Raw genomic sequence first — 21,943 nt, 5'->3', positions numbered from 1 at the left:
AGCCCATGCCAGCCTGCAGGGCCAATGGCTTCCTGGGGGTGAGGGGCAGGAGGGGTTCCTGTCAAATGCTTGCTTTACCTCCTACCCAGCCACTGCCTCAGGGCACATATGGCTTCTGCAACCTGGTCATGTGGGTTGTCTCATTCCCATTTTTACTGATAAAGGAACTAAGGCCCAATAAGGGGAAAAGATTTAACCTAGGTCACGTAGCTAGTAAGTTGCAAATTGAAACTAGACCTTGGGCTCCTGACACCTAGATCTGAGATCCTTCTACTCCCACCTGGTTCCTTATTCTCCCATGACTAACGCTAAGTTCTCTGCATGTGGTAGACCTGTTAGGGTGGCTATAGGGCCCTCGGGAACAGAGAGTTTGAGGTTTTATAGCACAAAGATAAACCAAATGTCTCACTGAGTTACAGAAGCTAAAGAACTAGAAGAGCACTTGGAAACCCCAAATCTCTTTTTGCAATGGGACAACTGAGGCCCAGAGAGGGGTATGGACTTGACCAAGGTCACACAGCACTCTAGCATCAACGTGGACACTATAACCCAGGTCTCTGCCTCTCTCCAGTGCTCTTCCCCTTTTGCCCCCCACCCCCTGGCCTGGAACAGATGCACTCAGATGGGGGCACCATAATGCCAGGCCAGGCACTGGACACCAGCACTTCTGATAGACATGATATGCTCTCAAGATTCTTGACCAGACCTGAGAATCATGTGTTAAGATGATTTTGACCACATATGTCAGAAAACCCAACTAATACTGGCTTAAACCAGAAGGATCTTCAGTCTCTGCCTAACAAGCAGGCCAGGGTCAGTGGACCAGCTCTGGTTCAGCAGATCAACAATACCGTGAAAGACTCCGAGGACCTACCATTCACTCTGTCAGACTCATTGTACCAGCACTGTTCCTCTGCGCCAAGCATCAAGTCCTCCAAGTACAAAGCAGGGGCGTAGGCAAGGACTTATTTTCTTCACTGTTCTCTTTTATTAGGAAAAGGACAGTTGTTTCTAGGAGGCCCCAGCAGAATTTTCTTTATGTGCCTTTTGGACAAAACTAGGTTATATAACCACCCTAAACTAGTCACTGACCAAAGGGGTGAGATTGTTCCAATGGGTTTGGAACAATCATGATTCGTCCATGGGAGAGGACACAGTCTTGCCTGAACAAAGCCAGGTTCCACTGTCTTTGGCTGTTGGGTGGGGGATCCAGGGCGTGCGGTAAACTTTAACCAGGCGTTCGCCTCCCTACGCCTTAGGAAGAGGACCCAGGGTCAAGTGCACATATGAACTACTGACCACAGCCCAGAGGGAGAAGTTGTAGCAGCAGAACACTTCTTGGAAGATGTTCTGGAAGAGGATGAACTTGCTCTGGGCGTTGGGGAATGAGAAGGGATTCTGAGAGTGTCGAAAGGAAGGAGACAGGCTGGCATAGGACAAGCAAGGGCACTGAGGTGGGAGCTCCAGGTGGGTTGGGGGAAAGGTGTGTCTTTGCCTTACCTGGAAGATCAGGTGTGCGGGGGCAGAGGGTGAAGCGAGAGTGAGAACCAGATTCAAAGGGCCGGCGGGTCCAGACAATGGGCGCAGGCAGAGGAGGGGCTTGGTAAGGTCTGCGGTGTCGGGCACAGAGGGGACAGAGGTTGGATGGGGCTGGGACATCGCATGGAGGCCTCCGCTGAGGGGGGCAGGAGGAAGTTCAGGCCTGAGCCAGCCTGGGCACAGGCAGGGCACAGAATCACCAGTCCCAGACGCCCCATGCTGCTGATCCGCTGTCTTCAGACCTGCAGCCTCCTCTGGCCGTGTTTGGAAAGCCCAGATCTGCTTAATAATAACTCGGCTGGTGCCTTATGGAGCAAGAGTTGCCGCTCTTAGGGCTGTTACCAGAATTAGAAGAGTATCCACCAAGAACTTAGCCAGGTGTCAGGTCCTGCCCCTTGCCCCATCCCCACACAACAGGTGTCCCACCTCTACTCCTGCTTTATGATTGATCCTCCTCAAAGTGGTGGTTTCCAGGCACCTGCGGAGCTTTTCAAAGAGCTGTAGTAGGCTGGGCCACACTCCCAGAGACTCTGACTTCATTGGTCTGAGAGCGGGTCCAAGCACCAATGCCCTTTAGAATCTATTTTATGTAGTTTTTAATTATTATTTTTAATTTTTAAATTATTATCTCTAAGTAGGCTCCACACTGAATGTGGGGCTTGAACTCACAACCCCGAGATCAAGAGTCACTTGCTCTACTGACTGAGCCAGCCAGGCGCTCCTACTTCTTAAATAGGTGTGTTATTGCAGTATAAAGCGCTCGTGGAGGAGTGTACAAATCATACCTAACCATGTATGATTTGGGAGCAACCTTACAAAGGGAGCCAACCAATCATGTAACCACTTAGATCAAGAAATACAGCATGACTGGCTCCCCAGAAGTCTCCCTCATGTCCCCTCCCAGTTAGCAACCACCTAAGGTCTGACTCCTACCCCCTTAGCTTCACCTGCCTGTTCTGGAACTTTATATGAATTGAATCATGTGTGTATGCTCCTTATTACCCGCCTTCTTTTGCTCACTCTGGTGTGTGAGATGCATCCTGTGAGCAGTGCTGGTTTGTCTGTTTCTCTGGTGCATACTATCTGTCATGTGACTATACCACAATGTAGGAATCCATTCAAACGTTGATAGACATGTGGGTAGTTTCCACGTGGTTTTATTATGAATAGCACTGCTATGAAATATTTTTGAACTCATCTTATGGTGAATACATGTACATGGTTCTCTTGGCCACGGGGTTGAGTGGAACTTTAGGGTCACGGGATGTGTTTGTTCAGCTCTAGCAAATGCCATCGATTTTCCAAGGTGGTTGTACCATTTGACATTCCTACCAGTGGTAGTGAGTCTTCCAGTTGTTTCACATCCTCCCCAACACTTGCTATTCCTTGTCTTTTCCACTTGAGCCATTCTTTTTTTTTTTTTTTCTTTTTCCCCCCCCCCCGAGAGCAAGTACAAATGGAGGCAGGGTCAGAAGGAGAGGGTGAGAGAGAATCTCAAGCAGGCTCTACGCCCAGCCAGGAGCCAGACTTGGGGCTCGATCTCAGGATCCCGAGACCATGACCTGAGCCGAAATCGGAGTCAGACGCTCAGCTGGCTGAGCCACGCAGGTGCCCCTCCACTTGAACCAATCTGTTGAGTGGACACACAGTGGTGTCATATTGGGATCTTAATTGGAGTGTCCTCCTAAACGGTTAAAAAGTCAAGCGTCCTCACATTTGGTTGTCGGCCATTTGGGTATCCTCTGTGAAGTGCCTGGCCTAGCGTTTTGGGCACAGGTTAACTAGAGCCACAAGGGTACTGTGTAGCAAAGCACCCCCAAATAAGCATTTATTGTCATGATTTGGGTCTGCGGGTCACTGTGGGGGTGCTGACGTAGGCTTCAGCTTGCACGGTCTGCCAGGTGGGGCTCCTCTGTGCAGGTTGGGCTCAGGCTGCCCCAGGTCGGTTCACTCTGAGGCCCAGTGGTTCCAGTGGGGAGCTCTTCTCCTGGCGATGCAGAAGAGCAAGCCTCACTGCACAAGCACATATCAGGGGGCTGCTTTATCGTGCCCCCAACCTTCACTGGCCAGAGAAAGTCACATGGCTAAGCCCAATCTCAACGGGAAAGGGAGTGGAGGATACCCTGCCTCCAAGGAATGGGGAGTGAAAATTTGCCAAACAAACCAAATTATAGCACTGGTATTTTGGGTATTTTTTTAATGGCCTCATGTGGTTCTAATGTCCTGCTAGGGCTAAGAACCATTGACCTACAGTCACAGTGCGTGTCAGCCAGTCAAAACAAAAACCAGGCTTAGTTGAGTTTACCTCATTTCCTAAAATCAGCGGATTCAACCAAAGTTCATTTCTCCCTGAGGCAAATTTTTTTTAAAGAAGGGAGTCTTTGGCATTATTAACATGGCAAATTACTTTAACAATTGATTTTAAGTAGATCGTGCAAACTGAAGCGGCTGGCTCGTGTCTGATTTATCTCTAACATTCTTAGCCCTAGCACAGCACAGAGATGAGGAGAAACGCTAGAATAGGACGTTGCTGGATAACTGGAGAAAGGAATGTAAGCATTGTTGTGTAAGCGCCACGAAGACATGGGATTTTTGTCCTTTGGCATCATTATTGTATCACCAGTGTTTAGAGGAGTGCCTGACGCATAGTAGGTGTTCAGTAGGTAATCTCTCAGTTAATGAAGCGTGAACACATGTGTAGACAAGCTATCTGGAATGGCAAAAGGAATGGTGGATGAGCAGATGGTTAGTTGGGTGGTTAGAGGTATGAGTGGATGGATGGGAGGGTGGATGGATAAATGGACAGGTAAATGGGCAGATAGATCAGGGGTTGGATGGATGGATGATCAGGTCATTGGATAAATGGACAAATGTGGATGGGTGATTGAGTGGATGGGTAGACAGATGGACACAAGGGAGAATGATTAAACGGACAGATGGGTGAATAACTGGATGGAGGGTGAGAGAGATGAGTATGGATTGATGAGTAGATGAGTGGATGGATAGATGTGTAGATAAATAGGTATTTGGATGGATCAAATGACAAAAATGAATGGATAAAAATTGATTGTGAGCTTGCCAGAGGAAAGCACAGCCTTCCCTGATGGTAAACCTAACTCCCTTACAAAACTGTCAGTGACCAAGATGGTTTTGGTCTCCTCGCAGGGCCTTCTGATTTGCCGCTTCCTCGCCCCCCACCCTCCCACCCCCACGGAGTGCCTCTTCTGGTGGCCGAGGTGGGAGGCAGAAGAGGATGACCACAGAGATCAGTGCTCGGGGCAGGCAGCGTGCCATTGGGCATGAGGAATACAGCCTGTATAGCAGCCTGAGCGAGGATGAGCTGGTCCAGATGGCCATTGAGCAGAGCCTGGCTGACAAGACTTGGGGCCCGACCACAGCTGAGGCCACTGCGTCCACATGTGTCAACCGCCAACCTGCCCATTTCTACCCATGGACCAGGTGAGCAAGGAGAGGCCAACTAGGACACCTGTGAGATGTAGATCCTGAACACTGCTCATCCAAGACCAGAGTCTCCTGGTCTGTAAGGGTGCATGTTTACACCTTAATGACTTACATTTCTTATCCAAACCATCTGAGCTTTGGTGGGCCAAACACCGCGGTAGGTGCTCTACTCGCTTCATCTTGTTTAACCCTCTCGAAGACCTTCCAGGAACCTCTATGCTATATTCCCATTTTGTAGACAAGGAAACAAAAGCTCAGGGCTAGGAGCTAGTCCCAAATCGCACAGCTAGTAGATGGTGTTGCAGAGATGGAAACAATCGGGTTGCATCGCCCACGGCTTTGCTTTGTACCACTGGCTTTATGTTCGAATGCGGTGGAGCTGATGTTCTGAGTCCAAGCAGAGCTCTCAATCCTATCTAGCAGCCTCCCTGGGAAAACATGTCTGAGAAGCAGGTGACATCTGCCCAGGCAAGCCACCCTACCTCCTTGCTCTGGCTCCCCTGTCTCAGCATGACCTCATCCTCCCAGTGGCAGGACCACCTAGGGCAGCCCTGTGTTGCGCCCCTAAAGATAGGATGCGAGCCATACCTGGAGTTCCATATGTGCAAGTTTGAATATCCTAACAGCCACACTAAAAAGTAAAGACCAACAGGTGAAAGTAATTTAGGTCTCAACTATTCTCATTTTCCGCGTGTCATCAATATAAAAATTATGAATGAGGATTTTATGTTCTTTTTGTCAAATCAAGTCTTTGGAAGCCAGTGTGTATCTTGCACTCGCAGAACATCTCAATTCAGACTAGGTGCATCCCAACGGCTCTCTAGCCACACGTGGCCAGTGGCTACCACACTAGACAGCACAGATCCAGAGGGTACCTCCTTTGTAGGAGGTGGAAGCCAGAGAGGCCATTATGCATTGGATCTTAACGTGCTCTTAGAAAGGAAATATATAAATTTAAAAATGCTTTTGTTCAGCGCTAAGTCCAAGTCAGGTATGTATGTGGGGGTGGGTGGGCTAAGGGGTGGGCATTGCTGAAATGATGGTGTTGTGTGGCCATGGAACATGCCTCAAATCTCATTGTCTCCAGGGGTACCTGGCTGACTCAGCCAGTGGAGTGTGAGGTTCTTGGGGTTGTGAGTTCCAGCTCTTGGTTGGGCACTGGGGGCTGCTTAAAAAAAAAAAAAAAAAAATCTCATTGTCTCCAGCAGCCAGCTGATTGCTTTGAGGCCTTGGGCAAGTCTCTTAAGCTTTCCTGGCAACAAGAGATAGACCATCTCCAATGTCCAGTCCCAGCTGGCAGGGATGAAGTGGGTGGTGGTGCATCCCAGCCCTGTCCCCTGATGATAACCACCAGGCGCTCCCCAAGTGACTTTGGCTGTCACTAAGGCTCGACCTCCTCTGCCAGGCAGATGAGGCAAATATCTGGAATGCCCCACACTGAGGAGCCCCTTCCTTTTATTTTTTTTTTAAGATTTTATTTATTTATTCATGAGACACACACAGAGAGAGGCAGAGACACAGGCAGAGGGAGAAGCAGGCTCCCCATGGGGAGCCCGATACAGGACTCGATCCCAGGGCCCCAGGATCATAACATGAGTCGAAGGCAGATGCTCAACCACTGAGCCACCGAGGCGTCCCTGAGGAGCCCCTTCTAAAGGGGAAGGCAGGCGGCCTCCTCGGGCGGCTGGAGGAAGTAGGAAGAATCCAGATTATGGAGTTGGCCCCAAGGGGGTCCCATTCTGGAACCCAGCCTGAGAAACAGAAGCGAGGACTCAGAGCAAGGACTCTTCGTGGCCGGTGCTCTGGGAGGCCCTGGTTCCTGTTCCGGCTGGTTCAGCCCACGCCAGACCACAAGTTCCTCTTTCTCAGGAGGGGATCAGATAGAAAGAAGGGCATCCCCCCACCCCCGGGGCATCTGCAGCCTTCTCCTTAGTGTGGGAGCTTTCTGCGGAGTTCTGGGGACACTCAAAAACGTTAGCACTGAGTTGGCTCATGGGGTCCGGGTCCTGATCTCCTCCTTCCTCCGGTGGGTAAGGAAGCAGAGACCCACCATGGGACACAAACGCTGATCCAGCCTCCTGAGAAAAAGGCTCACAGAGAAGGGAAATGACTTACCCAGGGTCATGCAATCCTCACCTAAATTCCAAGCACAAGTAATGTAGGGGACAGGGTTCAGCCTGCATCCGCTCACAGTGGATGGGAGCTAAAACCTCCCAGATTCAGTCCTTCCCTTCTGTCTCTGGAAGAAGGGCTTGGGTCCTGCTGGGGAAGCCAATCCTTCCTCCCCCAGATGCACCCTGAGTGTTTCCCATGTGGCCAGCACACAGCCATTCAGTTAATCCTTACAGAAGCCACGAAACGAGGACATTTTTGTTTTTTAGCTTTTGTTTATTTATTCACGAGAGACACAGAGAGAGAGACAGAGACACCGGCAGAGGGAGAAGCAGGCTCCTTGTGGGGAGCCCGATGCAGGACTCGATCCCAGGACCCCGGGATCATGCCCTGAGCTAAAGGCAGATGCTCAACCACTGAGCCACCCAGGCGTCCCACGAGGACATTCTGTACCCGTCTTACACACCCGCTAACTCAGCAGGGCCAGGAACAGAGCCAGGTTCAGGCACGTACCCAGCTCTGCCCATACTGCAAATGCCTCTTCTCCATCCTCCTCCACTTTGAAGTGGGGTTTGGGTCTCATTGCAGCCTCCTCGTACCCACAGACCTTCAGGGTCCCCGGGGACAAGAGACACTCCAGCTCGTGCTCACATTCCCAGTCACGGCCTTTCAGAAAGTACAGGACCCAGTAGGATCCTTTGTTTCCATCCAGAGACCCGGAGCAAGGTTTAGGAACACGACATCACACATGTCCCCAGCACTGTCGCGGATTGAAAACCACCTCCTCAGCAAATCCCGCCTGAGCACCCTCCCAGGTCACGCAGGTCGCCCCCTTCCTTGCTCTCGACGTTTCCTTCATCACCCTTGACTGCTACTTGAAGTTTCTATGTATTTGTTCTAACCATGAGGACAGGGCCTCACCCATCTTCCTTCCTGTGAAGCCTCCTGTCTAGCACACAGCACTCGCCCCCCACAGACATCATCAAATCGCTGTCTGTGAGCGAATAATGAGTGAATAAAGTGAATGAAGAGGCAGCAGAGTAGAGTGGAAAGAGAAGTGGGCTTGGAGGTTCGAATCCTTCCACTGTCACCTACTGGCTGTGTGACCTCGGCAAGTTACTGAGCCTTGCTGAGCACCGCAGGCTTATCTCCACGATGAAACCTTGCCTAGCCCAGCTTGCAGTGTTGTTCTGCAAAGCAAGTAAAATGTTGGCGCCTTCCTCACCTCCCACGGCTTGAATCGGCCTCCCCCCACCTCCTCCCTGAGCCCCCGGAATGCCCACCTCATGACCGCCTGTTTCGTGGGCAAGCCTTCATGCCACTCTAAGGGAGGCATTATCTGGCCTCCTGAGACTGTCCCCAACTATACTATATGACCTCTTCGGGGACAGAGAGCACATGTTGCTCACTTTTGCAACCTCAGTGCTTGGCAAAGAGCCTGGATCATTGTAGGTGCCCGAGAAATGTTTTTAGGCAAAGAGATGCATTTTTGAAACCAATAAAATGCTCTACAAATACAACTTATTGTTATCATCTCGTGACCAAAATGGCAGCTGTGGACATAAAGGTCAACCAAGCCTTGGGGATCCTAGAAATGAAAGCCCCATCAGCGACCCGGAGAAAACAGAACGTGCCCTTTTAAAGCCATTTCTTCCAATTTGCTTCTCTCCTACCACAATGTAAGGGATGAAACAAGGCTTGGCCTCACACTGAGGGCTCCCTGAAAGGCAGACCCAGCTTCCCATCCCAAGGAGAAGTAGGGTTTTTGCAGTCATGAAACAGGGAGCCCAAGGGTACGTTGATGGACCAGCCAGAGTGGGCCCAGGAAGCTGGGTCTTCCCAGTCTTTAAACTTCTGAATTTTTTTAAAGTTATATAACTAAGAAGACAAAGGAAGAAAGCACAAAGTAGGAACTTGTTTGGGTTGGTGAGTGCACAGCTGCAAATAATTCACATTAAGCCACCCATACCTAGCGTGCTCTTCCGATGTGCCCGCTGCCTTCTCATAACCTGGATGTGAACCAGGCCTCACCCCTCCCCTCCCCAAATTTGCAGTCTAACGGGGTCCCAGATGTACATAATGACCCAGCAGGAAGGGCGCAGCAGGGAGGCCTGCCTTCAGTTTCAGAGGGACACAGAGAGGATCGACTCGCTTAGTGGAGCAGGTGGGCTTTGCAGGATGAACAGGAGTTCGCTACGCGAGCTAGAGGAAGCAAACCTCTGAGCCTCAGTTTTCTCTTCTGCAAAAGGGAGCCGGATTAACTCTCCTTCACTAAGTGGACTCACAGAGGAGGAAATGAGATGCTTTGTGCCATGTGCCCGTGTCACAAGGCTGGACACAGAGCAAGCACTCAACAAATCTCGGCAATGGGTGGGAAGCAGAAGTTGCTGCAGTTTGGAATTCACGTTCTCCTCTACATGGGACTCCTCTCTGGCTGCCCCAGAAAGAATGGATTGGCCCGTGGGTAGGAGGCTGATTTCAGAGACCGGTGGGAATGGGGGTGGAGGTGGCTAGACCATGTGAGCTCTCCCTCTCTTTACCCAGGAGGGCTGGGGGCTGCTTCTCCTGGAATTTGACGTCCTGCCACGGCACCCCACAACACCAAGATTACCAGCTGGGATGTTACCCTTTCGAAGGCTTTTGTTTGTTCTGTTTCATTTATTTGAATGTATCCAGCGCCTGCTGTGTGGCGGGCACTGTCCTCTGTCACCCGTATTGACATAGGCTTAGTGTGAGGACCGGAGGAGAGGACAAATAGAGGGTGGCGAGCGTGAGGTAGACTCGTGTCCCTTAGCTCTCATCCCCCATTAAGAGGCTTGCTTGGGACGCCTGGGGGGCTCAGTGGTGGAGCGTCTGCCTTGGGCTCAGGGCATGATCCCGGGGTCCTGGGATCGAGTCCTGCATTGAGCTCCCAACAGGGAGCCTGCTTCTCCCTCTGTGTCTCTCATAAATAAATAAATAAAATATTTAAAAAAGAAAAAGAGAGAGAGAGAGACCCGCTTGCCTCCCATCTTCGGCCAGGTCCAGCCCCATGTAATGTCTGTCCTTCCAGGGGCCAGCAGCTCACTGAGAAATGAGGGGACTCCCCACGTTCACCGAGCCTGACCCACATCTGAAGTAGGGGCCAGCGGGACTCCAGGACAGGGCTGTGGGGAGCTGGGTGACGGTGATGCACCCCTGACCCCCTCGATCTGCCTGCCCACATGAAGGACAAGGGCCCTACCTGGGCCTCTTCCAGGGCATGACCTGTGCCCACATCCTGCCAGGTTCTTCTCACCTCTGATGACTCAGCCGTGGTGGTTTTCTCTGCTGGGAATCCCCTGCTCGGGCTGGGGGGATGAGGGGAAGTGGGGTCTGCAGCCTGGACCGGACTAGCTCCCCCTCCAGGCCCAGGCTCGGCACTAGGGCTGCTCTGGGCACCCGCCCTGGCTGCCCCTAATGCCAAGTTCACCACCAACTGCAGGGCTCTCAGGGGAGCTCCTGTTCTCTTCCCCCCTTCCCTGGTGGCCCTATGGCTGGCTGTTGGCCTCAGACATCTTGGGGATCAACCAAAGTGTCCTACTGATTTGCATCTCAGGCGCTAGCATAGGGCAATTCGGTGTCTGCTTCCACCTCTGGGAAGCCGGAACAATACAACCCCTGCCTCCATCCAGCTGCTGGGCAGCATGCAAGTGAGGCGATGCCCTGCACAGTCGGGAGGGACATCCCCGCACCTTGGCTGCCACCCCTACCAGCCTCACTGGCCTGGTCTTGCTGTTGTTATTTTACCCTCAGAGATAGTCCTGGTTTTAGGGTAGTGGGGTGGGCTTTTATCGGTGTTTATCACCTTGCTAGTAATATCCTAAAAAGAGTAAGTGACAGGAGGCCACACACATGGGCCATGGTGTGGGCGGCCGGGACCCCAGGGTCCTGTGAGGACTGAGACCCAGAGCTTTGTCGAGACCACGGGGTGGGGACTGCGAGCTGAGCCTGGCCCCAGGCTGCCTTCCACCACCCTGAGCATGCTCCCCTTTCCGGGTGGAGGAGTGGGGCCTCACTGGGGCCAGGCTTTGCACCCCCTTCCCAGGATGTGGTCTCTTAAATCTGTTTGACACGCAAAGTTCTCGCGTGAGCTCATTTCAACAAAGGCTCCACGGTGACAGCAGCAGTGATGAAACCCTCCCCCCCCGTCCTATCTCCTCGCCCTGCAAAGGGAGAAACTGAGGCACAAAGCAGGGCAGGGGCCTGTTCACAGGTGCAGGGCCTGCCGGAGAGGAGGCCTTCGATAAGCCAGAAAGAGGACCAGGAGGCAGGAGGACCCCAGGCCCGTGGAGGAGGGGACAGCATCAGGAGCTCTGCAGACCGACAAGAGTGTGCTCTGCTCTGCTCCCTTCCCAGCTGCAGCTCCATGTGAGCCCAGCGTGGCCACCCACCTCGTGGGGCCTCAGTGTCCCCCATCTATAGAGGGCAGGGACACCGGCACCCACTCCAGAGGACTAATAAATGAGCCCATGCAGGGCATGTTCAGGCTCATGGTGCTCAGGAGGCGGTGGCTAGCGGCAGGGGACGGAGAGGGGGACAGAGGAAGGCAAGGACACGATGCCAAGGATGGTGACCTGGCGGTCCCCCTGCCCCCAGGTGGCTGAAGCAAAGCAGTCGGTGTTCTTTCCTGCTCTCTGCCCACTCAGCCCTTCCCCACGACTCGGCCTCGCTGAGCATAGCCACAAAACCTGCAGGTTCTGGCCCCTCCAAGCAGCGCCAGGGCGCTGGTCCCCAGTAGCAATGTCCTCCTCCATTCCACAGGGCAGGAGGGGCACAGGACACCAGGACAGCAGGCCCGCAGGGGTGTCCAAGGCACCAGGGCCCGAGCTGCCAGAAGTGTGGTCCCATCTGCACGGCCACCCTCATCAGTCTGATACGTAGAGTGACCACCACACCTCTTTTCACCCCCTCCCATCCTTACCACAGCCCAAGGGGGTGGGAAACAGGGTCACAGAAGCAAAACAACGATCCAGTCAATGGTGGACACGCGCTGCGCACCCCTGTGCCCAGACCCCAGCTAAGCTCACTGGCTCCAGCCTCTTCAGTCTTCCTACCCTGGGCCATGCAGGGAACTAAAGCCCAGAAAAGTTCAACCTGTCTGATGTCACGTGGCCAGAAAGTGCCAGAGTTCAGATTTGAACCTGTGTCATCCTGATTCCTCGTTCTGGCCGTGACGGCCTTGTGCTCTAACTTCTGAACTGTTACAGTTCCTGCCTCTGGGACTGCAGGCCCCTCTGACGAGGACCCAGCCAGGTGGAGGTGGGAGTACAGACCTGGTTTGGCTTCCCAGCTATGCTCCCCTGTCCCCCCACAACCTCCAAGAACCTCTTGTCCATCCCCGTTGGGACCCAGCCTGGCCGGCCGGACGCTAAACCCCTTTAAACCCCTTTCATCCAGGGACCTGCTGCTGACCCCTTCTCACATCCTCCCGGGTGAAGAATGTCACCTTGCTTCGTATCTGCCTCCCGCGTGGTTGGCTGGGGAGGGGGCCTGGGGGTGGGGATGAGGTTAACCTCATTGTTGTCTTATATGGTCATTTAAATCTCCCAGGGCTTCCTCCAAGGGCCAAAAATAATCCGGAGACACAGCAGCTGTGTCCAGCACACAGAGAGGACCCGGCCATCTGCTTTGGTTCTGAGCCCTGTGTCTGTCTGGTCTCCCTTCCTAGCCCTCCATCCCCGATCCTGCCTCCGGCCATGACCCGCTTCTCATATGCAGAGTATTTTTCCCTCTTTCACTCCTGCCCTGCACCCTCCAGGTCGACGGTGCCTCCCGAGAACCCACCCGCCTCGGGCCCCAAGGGGCTGTTCCAAGGGGTCATGCAGAAATACAAGAACTCCCAGCTGGCGTAAGTGACCCCCCGGCCCGGCCCCCCGAGACCTTCCAAGTTCACCCTTCCAACTAGGGTTTGTGGGGGGCGGGGAGTGGGACGCAGGCACGCAGGGCCCAGGAAGGGGGGCGTTCTGGAGGGACCTCCCAGGTGTGTCCCCTTGAGCCCCAGCTGCTCCTGCTGAGCTGGGCTCAGCGCTCACAGACTCAGTTCCTCAAGGTCTGTGATTAACCCCTCCATGCCCCGGAGTGGGTCCCAGGTGACGGAGCAGCCCCCCGGGGAGACGGCCCCGGGATCGCAGAGGCCCAGAGGGGCTCGGGGCTGAAGCTGATGAGTCAGCCATGCCTTCCCTGTATCTCAGTTTCCCCCCGTGCGTCACCTCGGGGATACGGGGCATATCCACAACGCTCACACCCATGGGTTTTGTTTTGCCTCATTGCTTTTATTTGCTCCACGCCAGGTGGTAAAATCCAGAATTAATCCAAGCTGCAGGAGGGGTTCTGTTTGCCTCGCCCGAGGGTGCTGGGCTAGGTGCGTCCTTGGAAAAGAGATCTGTGCTTGCCCTTCCCGGCTCCCCCATATGGACTCCAAAAGCAGCTAAAAGCAAAAAGAGGGGCCCCCTCTTCAGGAACCCCCATCTCCTTGCTCCAGTTATGTTAGAGAGAGAAGGAGGCAACTGGCCAGTGCTTTGCGTCTCTTCCCAGCTCTTTTCAAACCTTGTCACCCCCACTTCCTTGGTGCTGGGGGTAAAATTCTGAGGGTCTGAAAAGGGGGACCCCAGGCTCTGGTCTCTGCGCCGCTGCCCCCTCCTGTGTGGCTGCCTGTGAATCGCTGTCCGTCTCTAAATCTCCCCTGTCCGTGAAACAGGGTCGCAGGGGACAGAGTGGCCTCCCGGGTCCCGTCCGGCTGCTTGGTCTCCAAGGGTCTGACACCCCCGGCAGCCTCCCCAGCCCTCGGGGCGGGGCTTTGGCTGAACTCAGGGAGCAGCGGCCCCGGGTGCGCCCGAGAGCTTCAGGGTCATTGTGCCACAGCTGGACCAGACCCAGGCTGGGCGGCAGGTCCTGGGAGTGTTCTCGTGACCCCGCGCACCCCTCAGTCCAGCCCTCCTCTCTTCCACTTCAGCGGGGGTCCCACAGGAGACCTTCTGGGGGAGACGGGATACCTACCCCACTGGGGCTTTTCCTGACACCAGCGGGGGCTGCTCTGGCCGCTCGGGAGAAGAGCTCATCAAGGTGGTAGTGAGGGCGTTGATGGGGACTTCAGGGCTTATCTGGTAGTTACCCATGGTGCTCGCGGGTCTGTAACTTAACCAGCCTCTGTGCTCTGAAGCTATTAATAACCAGAGAGGCTGAGAGTCAGGCGGAAGTGCCGCTCACAACGGAGGAAGCAGCTGGGAGGGTAAAGGGGCTGGCCTGACAAACCCTCCGAGCCTATCCTGGCCCCTGACGTGGGTGAGAGCCCCGGGAGCGACACCTGCTCCAGCCTCACCTTCTCCATCTGGGAAATGGGACCACTCATGCAGCACATTCGCCAGGAGTAGATCTGGGAATGACAGCAGTCCTGGTCCTCACTGATTCAAGGATGGGGGGTGGGGGGGAGGCAGCTCAGTGCATGAATGAACAAAGTAGCAAAGAAGCTATCATTCACATGAGCCCCGAAATCTTTTCAATATTCAGAAGTTTTTTATTTATTTATTTATTTATTTATTTATTTATTTATTTATTTATTTATTTATTTATTTTTGATATTCAGAAGTTTTAAACTGAATTCAATTTTTATTAATCCTTCAAGTATGTAAGTCCTTCAGCAGCTAAAGCATCTAGGGGTGAAGATGAAAGCCGCAGGGACCGAGGGGTTCCCTAATTCTCTTTTGGCCACCGAGGAGCTCTATCTAAAAGAGACCCTCAGTTTCCATCTGTGGAAGTGAGTGAGCTTGCCGTGTTTCACCCCATTTCTTGCAGTCTTTCCCTGCAGAGTGCCCGCTTGGAGCTAAAGGCATGAAAGTACCCCTGGTCCATGGGAGTTCACAGGGGCACTGAACACTGGCAAGGCTGGATCAGGGCCCGCACGGTGGCTTTTAAAGGCCAGTGTGTCCTCCAAATGCTCAAAGGAGGCTATTGCAAAGAAGGTTTTGAGCAAGATATTTTTCAAAACTCCCAAAGAAACAAGCAAAATGCTAATAGGAGAGAGGCCATCTTTTTAGAAATAGAAGGAATGAAGGAGTGGAAATAATTGCTGGGGATCCTAGGTTCTGAATTTTTCCCTCTCGCCCATGATTTCTTTTCTTTTCTTTCTTTCTTTCTTTCTTTCTTTCTTTCTTTCTTCTTTCTTTCTTTCTTTCTTTCTTCTTTCTTTCTTTCTTTCCTTTCTCTTCTTTCTTTCTTTCTTTCTTTTCTTATTTCTTTCTTTCTTTTCTTTCTTCTTTCTTTCTTTCTTCTTTCTTTCTTTCTTTTCTTTCTTCTTTCTTCTCTCTCTCTCTGTCTCTCTCTCTTTCAACAAATATTTATCGAGCACCTATTATGGACCAGACACTGAGCTGGGCCCTAAGAGTGAAATCATGAGAGATGAAAGAAAATAAAGAAATAAAGACACTGTTCCCGTCTTCTTGGAACTCACAGTCCAGTGGGGAGACAGCAGTCAAGTAGCCATTCAAGGACATGTACAGGCCAGAGGTTACAGGAGGCCTTATGATCAGAGGCAGCTAGAGGCTGACCTGGGCCTGCAGGCTGAGGCTGACAGGCCTGAGGAAGCAGTGATGGATAGCTGATGGACGGATAAGCTGGAGGGGCCAAGGTCAAGGCCAAGGTTGGGGCTGAATTCCAGGGTACACCCACATGGGTTAGGAAGGATTATTTTCCTTATTGAGGAGGACACTGGCCACGGGGGGCTGTGCACCTGTTCCAGACCAGCAGGGACAAGCAGGACCACGTGGTCCCACAGCTAGCATCGCCCCCGGGGCCACCTGTAGCCCTGCTTCCCCTCTGGGAGAGAGGCTGGCCCGCCCCACCTCTGCCCTGCTTCGGTCCTGAGGAGTGACCTGCCACTTGCTGTCACAGGCCTGTGGACCCTGTGCTGAAGGCCATCAAGGAAGGTGATGAAGAGGCCTTGAAGGCCATGATCAAGTCGGGGAAGAATCTTGCAGAGCCCAACAAGGAAGGCTGGCTGCCGCTGCACGAGGCGGCCTACTACGGCCAGCTGAGCTGCCTGAAGACCCTGCAGCAAGGTGAGGCGGCAGGCAGGAGCAGTGAGGGGCAGGACAGGACTCAGAGGGCAGCAACTCCTTCCTTCTGGAGCTTTGTGTTCTTTGCCCCTCAAATTCTTAGAGGGCGGGGTACAAGGCAAGATTATATCACCCCAAGCTGGGAGAAGGAAGTGACTTGTCCCCACCCACCCTGCTGTCACCTCTCTAGGCCTCTTGGGACAGGAGAGCCTAATTCCTAGAAAAGGAATGAGGGAGGGCTCACTCTTTTGGGAGACCCACTGCCAGCTTGTTCCAGAATGTTCCGGGGGCTGATCTGGTGTGGAAAACACCACAGCTGTGCCTATGCCCTGCCAAGGCCATCCCCACCCCGCCCCAGCTGTGGGAACCTGGGCAAATCATGCCTCCTCTCTGAGCTTTGGCTTCCCCCAAGCCAGATGTGGAAGGGTAGCACCTGCGGACAGGAGCTACCTCTGCTCTGTCCTGAAGCAGCATGAACCACAGATAGCCCACCACACGCTAGGGCAGGCACAGATGTATGAGAGAGACCTTCTGGCCATGGCTGCTGGGGGTGTGAGGGAAGGACAGGGTCATTCACAGAGGGAGGGGCCTCCACCAGGGAAGGCTTCCCGGAGGAGGCGGCATCTGAGCTGAGTTAATACGACTGGGAAGCTGAAACAATCCTGTGAAAGCGACTGAATCCAGGGCCAAGAGGATGGATGGTAAATTTTGGTGGATGCTACACAGGTCTGTCATTGGAATTGGACAGGAGGAGGGGGTATCTTCCCCCTTTGTGAACTTCCCATCTGTTCTCCCCAGCGTACCCGGCAGTCATTGACCAGCGCACTTTGCAGGAGGAAACAGCTCTTTACCTGGCGACGTGCAGGGGACACCTGGACTGCCTCCAATCTCTGCTCCAGGCTGGGGCTGAGCCTGACATCTCCAACAAGTCCCGAGAGACACCGCTCTACAAAGGTGAGCCCGCCAGGGTGGGCTTCCCTGGGGAAGGGCCCAGAGAGTAGGGAGCACTTGCTCCCCCCATCCCAACCAGGGGTCTCCTCTGAAGGGGCAGTCTTGTTCAGGCATGTAACTTGTATAATTGAGTCGTTCCTTCATGCATCTGTTCTGGCCATACTTCCCAAGTCCTCCCATGAGCCAGGCCCACTGAGGAGCGCCGAGGGCCCAGAAACAAAAAGATATGATTGGTGCCCATGCGCTCTCCCAGTCCAGTGCACACAGACACACAGACAACATAACAGCCAGCTAATGGCAGCAAAGAGCTTGGCATGACACACCTGGGAGCATGGGGGAGGGCTCTAACACTAGGGGTGAGCCCCCACAAAAGGGGATGCCTGAGCTGAGCTGGAACAGGAGGCAGTTATCAGCTGGACGAGCAGAGGGAACAGCAGAGGCAGAAGCAAAGAGGTATGAAAGAAAATGTGTACCTCTGGGATGTTTAAAAAAACCTAGAAACCCCTTGCTCATTCAATATATCATGCAAGGACATTGGCATCTCTAGCAAGTGCCCAGAGTCAAAATCTGAATAATCGTAATAGCCGGCATTTACGGAGTTTTTATTATGTGCCAGGCACTGTTCTTTAACTTAACTCTAATATCCAACTACGTATGAGACAGGCACTACATAGGAAGTATCCCCATTTTACAGAGACACGAAACGGGGCACCCAGGATTTCACATATTCCAGCAAGGGGCAGACCCAGGATTTAAGCTCAGGGAGCGAGTTGCCAACAGCACATTCTGAACTATGACATTATAAAGCATTCGGATCACGCCTACATGCTTAAGCAATCGGCCTTGGGGCTTACAAAGATGATAGGACCTTTACACTTTGAAAACCGACAGAAAGCCCCCATTTCCCAGGTGCCTAGTATCCAGGACCTGGAATATTCCATGGGAAGCAGGAACCCGGTAGCTGGGTCTGCTACACACCCGTGGTGGAAGTGTCTCTTGAAGCCACATCTGCCTGGGCACCAGAGCCATCGCCTGGAGACGCAGGTGTCCCAGAGAGAGCTCCCAGAACACTGGGCAATGCTCAGCCACAGCTTTGGCCCTGGTGTTGCACGCACTCCTCCCATGTGCCAAGCACCATGCTAGAGCGTCCCACGCACCCGGTGCTCCCACAGGGTCCTCTCAGGAAGGTCTCGTGATCTCTGGCTCGCAGACAAGGAAACCACGACTTCGAGGGGGGTAGGGAGCTTTGCTGGGGTCCCTTCTCGCAGTCACCCCTGATCAACCCAAAGAAGTGGTTCATCTGGACAAGAGCCCAGCCTCCCTGGTGATAACCCTGGACCGGAGCAGGTTCTCGAAAGCGATGAGCTTAACAGGGAGGTCTGAGCAGGTTGAGAAGACTTGATGAGCTGTCCTCAGAAGACATACCTGACTTCAGTTTAAGTGAGGGGGCTTTGGGGAAGGGTTTTGAGCAGGAGTATGACCACACTCCTCCTCTTCTGATGCTGGCAACGTGAAGAACTAAAGCAGGAAGCGCTGCAGAGGGAAACGAGTTAGGGATGCCCTGGAATCTCCCAAGGGACAAGGACTCTGGGCCCGAGTGCCTGAGCTTCAATCCCTGTTCTGACACTAGCTGTGTGACCTTGGGCGAGTCACTTAACTTCTCTCTGCCTCATTTTCCTCCTCTGCGAAAAGGGATAATAACACTACATCCTTTAAGGGTGATTGGGAGAATTCTGTTAGTTGGTCACGTAAGGTGCTTGGAACAGAGTGCCTGGCCCACAATCAGTGCTATATACCTCGGCAATTACTGCTATTAGGATTACTATTATTTTAGGTGTATATCCCAGGTAAAATGCAGGGACTGGACCTCAGTCTGGACCCAGTGGGGATTTGTTGAATGAGTGGCTGGTGGATGAATGGGGGAACGGCCAAATAAAGGAACGAAGTCTCGGCCGCCCAGGTCCTGCCAGGGCCCCGCTGACCATCTGGGTTCTCCCCGGGCACAGCCTGTGAGCGCAAGAACGTGGAGGCAGTGAGGATCCTGGTGCAGTACAACGCGGACACCAACCACCGCTGCAACCGAGGCTGGACAGCTCTGCACGAGTCTGTTTCTCGCAACGACCTGGAGGTCATGGAGATCCTGGTGAGCAGAGGCGCCAAAGTAGAATCCAAGAATGCCTACGGCATCACCCCCTTGTTCGTGGCTGCCCAGAGTGGGCAGCTGGACGCCCTACGCTTCCTGGCCAAGTACGGTGAGTGCTAAGGGTCCCTGGGTCATGTAGCAGAGTGGAAGGGGCACAGAGGTCTCAGGGGAGGCAAGTTTAGGTGTCGCCTTGCGGACATACTCTGATCGAGTGATAGTATCTCCTGGGAGCGCTGGGGTGAGGATTCAGAGGCTGCGTCTAGGCTCAGTGGGAGACGTGCTGAGATCCACCAGCGACGCCTGCAATTAGGCACAAACCTGGGGTGGAGGGGGGAGTGGCACACGTGCCATATGTTTTTGCCTCCTCTAATCTAGCCCAACATCCTCATTTTACAAATGAGGAATCTGAGGCCTAGAAAGGGGAAGTGACTTATTTACAGTCACGTAGCAAATTAGTGGTGGAACAAGCCAGACTCTTAGGCTCCTGACACTTCTCCTTCCACCATGTCACACTTTAAGGCCAGAAGGAACCTCAGGCAACGTTTAGGTCACCCTCCTCATTTTACAGGTGACGAAACCAGGGACCGGGGATGGGAAAGTGATTTGTCCAAGGTCACACAGTGAAGTAGCGGAAGAGTTGGGATCTGAACCCGGATCTTGGCACTCTTTGCCTGGGGAAAACATCTTAGTCACTTAATGGGAGAAAATAAAATACTACTGCCTGCATTGCAGAGACCCCGTGACAATGGCAGACATTCTTCTGGCTAAAGAGCATCATTATTCTGTTCTTCCCCAAGAACACCTTGGATTTCTTCTTTCTCTATCCATGGGGAGTGAGCCTCCCTCTCTAGCCACAGAGAGGCCAGGGGTAAACCAGACCGTCCGGCTGAGTTTAAGGGATTTGTTGAGGACCTACTGTGTGCCAGACACTGTGTTGAGCATGAACATGGACTAAGCCAATGGGATTTTCTCCATAGCTGTATGAGGTTGGGGGGGGGGGTCCTCATCCCATTCGGGAGATGAGGAGACTGAGGCTCAGAAAGGTTAAACGATCGGTCACAGTCAGAGCCTAGACTGCGACCACAGCATCCGACTCGAGGCTGCATGCTTCTTGTGTCCACCGCAGGCCTCGAGAACCACCACCGGGGGACTCCGCTTGAATAAACATCCATTTACTCAGCACGTGCCTTAACAGATGGGAAAACAAACCCAGGGCACTTCCTAGCAGCCGGGGACACATCTGGACTGACCAGCTTGAGAACAAAGGGGCAGAGGCAGGGTCCTGGGAGCCCAGGCAAGGAGGGTTGGCAGAGGGCAGGATGCTCAGCCAGCAAGGGGCACGGGCCAGCTCCGAACATCTGTCCGGCTCTCCTGCCGACAGTCTGAGTCAAGGTCTGCTCCCTCTGTGGGCTGAGTCCCTTTTCAAACCCAAATATTTTTCTTGGGAGAGCGGGTGGCTTTGCTGGTGGGGTCCAGGCTTCCAGGGAGCCTGACCTCAAGAGCTTGGACCTGGTGGCTGACTTTCCCTCAGGGTGGAGAGCAGAGCCAGCCTCTGCGCCCCGCTCCCCCCATCCTGGAGAACTGGCATTTGCTGAGCACCTTCTCTATGCCAGGCACCGTGCAGGAGATGGTCTTGGTCTGTTCGTGCTGCTGTCACAGAGCACCGCGCACTGGGCGGCTTAGAGACCGCACATGGTTATTCCTTACAGTTCCAGAGGCTGGGAAGTCCAAGATCAAGGTGCCAGCAGATTTGTTGCCTGGTGAGAGCCCATCTCTGGTTCATAGACAGCCACCTTCTCGCTGGGTCTTCACATGGTGAAAGGGGGCTAAGCAGCCCTTGGGGGTCTCTTTCATAAGGGCATTAATCCCATTCAGATGGCACCTCCACCCTCATAACCTTCGCACCCACCTCCTTACACCATTGCACTGGGGATTCGCTTTCAACATATGGATTTTCAGGGGACACAAGCATCCAGCCCACAGCAGATATTTGCATATTTTATCTTATTTACTCCTCGAAGTAAGGTACTATTTTTTCCAGGTCAACAGATGGGAAAACTGCGGCCCCTGAGGGCCACCCGAGGACCACAGGGCTTGTAAGCCCTGAAACAGAAACTTCAACTAGTTCTTGTTTCTTGCAAAAGCCTGTGTGCACTTTCCACTAGACCAGAAGCCAGTTACCAAAATTGAAAGCTACCAGATAAGCAGAAAGCCCAGGCGGAGCGGAGCTGTGGTTAAAATGCTTTGTGATCTCAGCTCTTACTGACGCTTCGGTACTGTCTCAGCTCTATCTCCTTCCAGAAGAAGGAGGGACTGGTGAAGAGACCGTACCTCTTTTTGCAGAGAAACCCATGGGTCTCTCCCTTACCAGCAGGAGATGGAGAAGATGTAGGAGACGAGGCTGATGGAGGGTGTCCCCGGTCGATTCCTTACCTCCCAGCATGCTCTCATGCTCTCCTCTGCGGAGGAGACCCGAAGCAATCCCTCTCTTACTCCTTGCCATGAAAGGCAGAGAAGAACAAATCCCTATTAATAAAGTTTTGGGGGCCTTTCCTTCCTTATTAGGGGGCTCTGTGTGCTCCTAGAGCCCAGGGGCTTCCTCAGGACAGGCCCCGGATCACTTTGACGTGGAGAGCAAGGGTGAAGAGCATCATAGCCTCTGCCA

General features: G+C 53.3%; 1 protein-coding gene and 1 long non-coding RNA gene across 3 annotated transcripts in view; one reads left to right on the top strand and one right to left on the bottom strand.

Annotated features, from left to right (window-relative positions):
• Window positions 1-21,943, top strand: part of ASB2 (ankyrin repeat and SOCS box containing 2) — a 43,355-nt gene that overhangs the window by 7,736 nt on the left and 13,676 nt on the right. For both annotated transcript variants that reach the window (XM_038545603.1, XM_038545602.1), the window contains exons 2-6: window positions 4,705-4,998; window positions 12,893-12,982; window positions 16,021-16,187; window positions 16,983-17,138; window positions 19,142-19,387. In XM_038545603.1, coding sequence (XP_038401531.1) covers window positions 4,793-4,998; window positions 12,893-12,982; window positions 16,021-16,187; window positions 16,983-17,138; window positions 19,142-19,387 — 865 coding nt within the window. In that variant the 5' untranslated portion in view covers window positions 4,705-4,792. The remainder of the gene's footprint in view (window positions 1-4,704; window positions 4,999-12,892; window positions 12,983-16,020; window positions 16,188-16,982; window positions 17,139-19,141; window positions 19,388-21,943) is intronic.
• Window positions 13,386-14,448, bottom strand: LOC111097146. The gene is made up of 2 exons (XR_005363715.1): window positions 14,131-14,448; window positions 13,386-13,561 (listed from the first exon to the last, which is right to left on the bottom strand). It is a non-coding gene; the product is annotated as an uncharacterized LOC111097146 (long non-coding RNA).

Source organism: Canis lupus, chromosome 8 (genome assembly GCF_011100685.1).
Source record: "Canis lupus familiaris isolate Mischka breed German Shepherd chromosome 8, alternate assembly UU_Cfam_GSD_1.0, whole genome shotgun sequence".
In the NCBI taxonomy this organism is placed as follows: Eukaryota; Metazoa; Chordata; class Mammalia; order Carnivora; family Canidae; genus Canis; species Canis lupus.
Note: the sequence above shows the minus strand (reverse complement) of the source record. Positions and strands in the feature narration are given on the sequence as shown.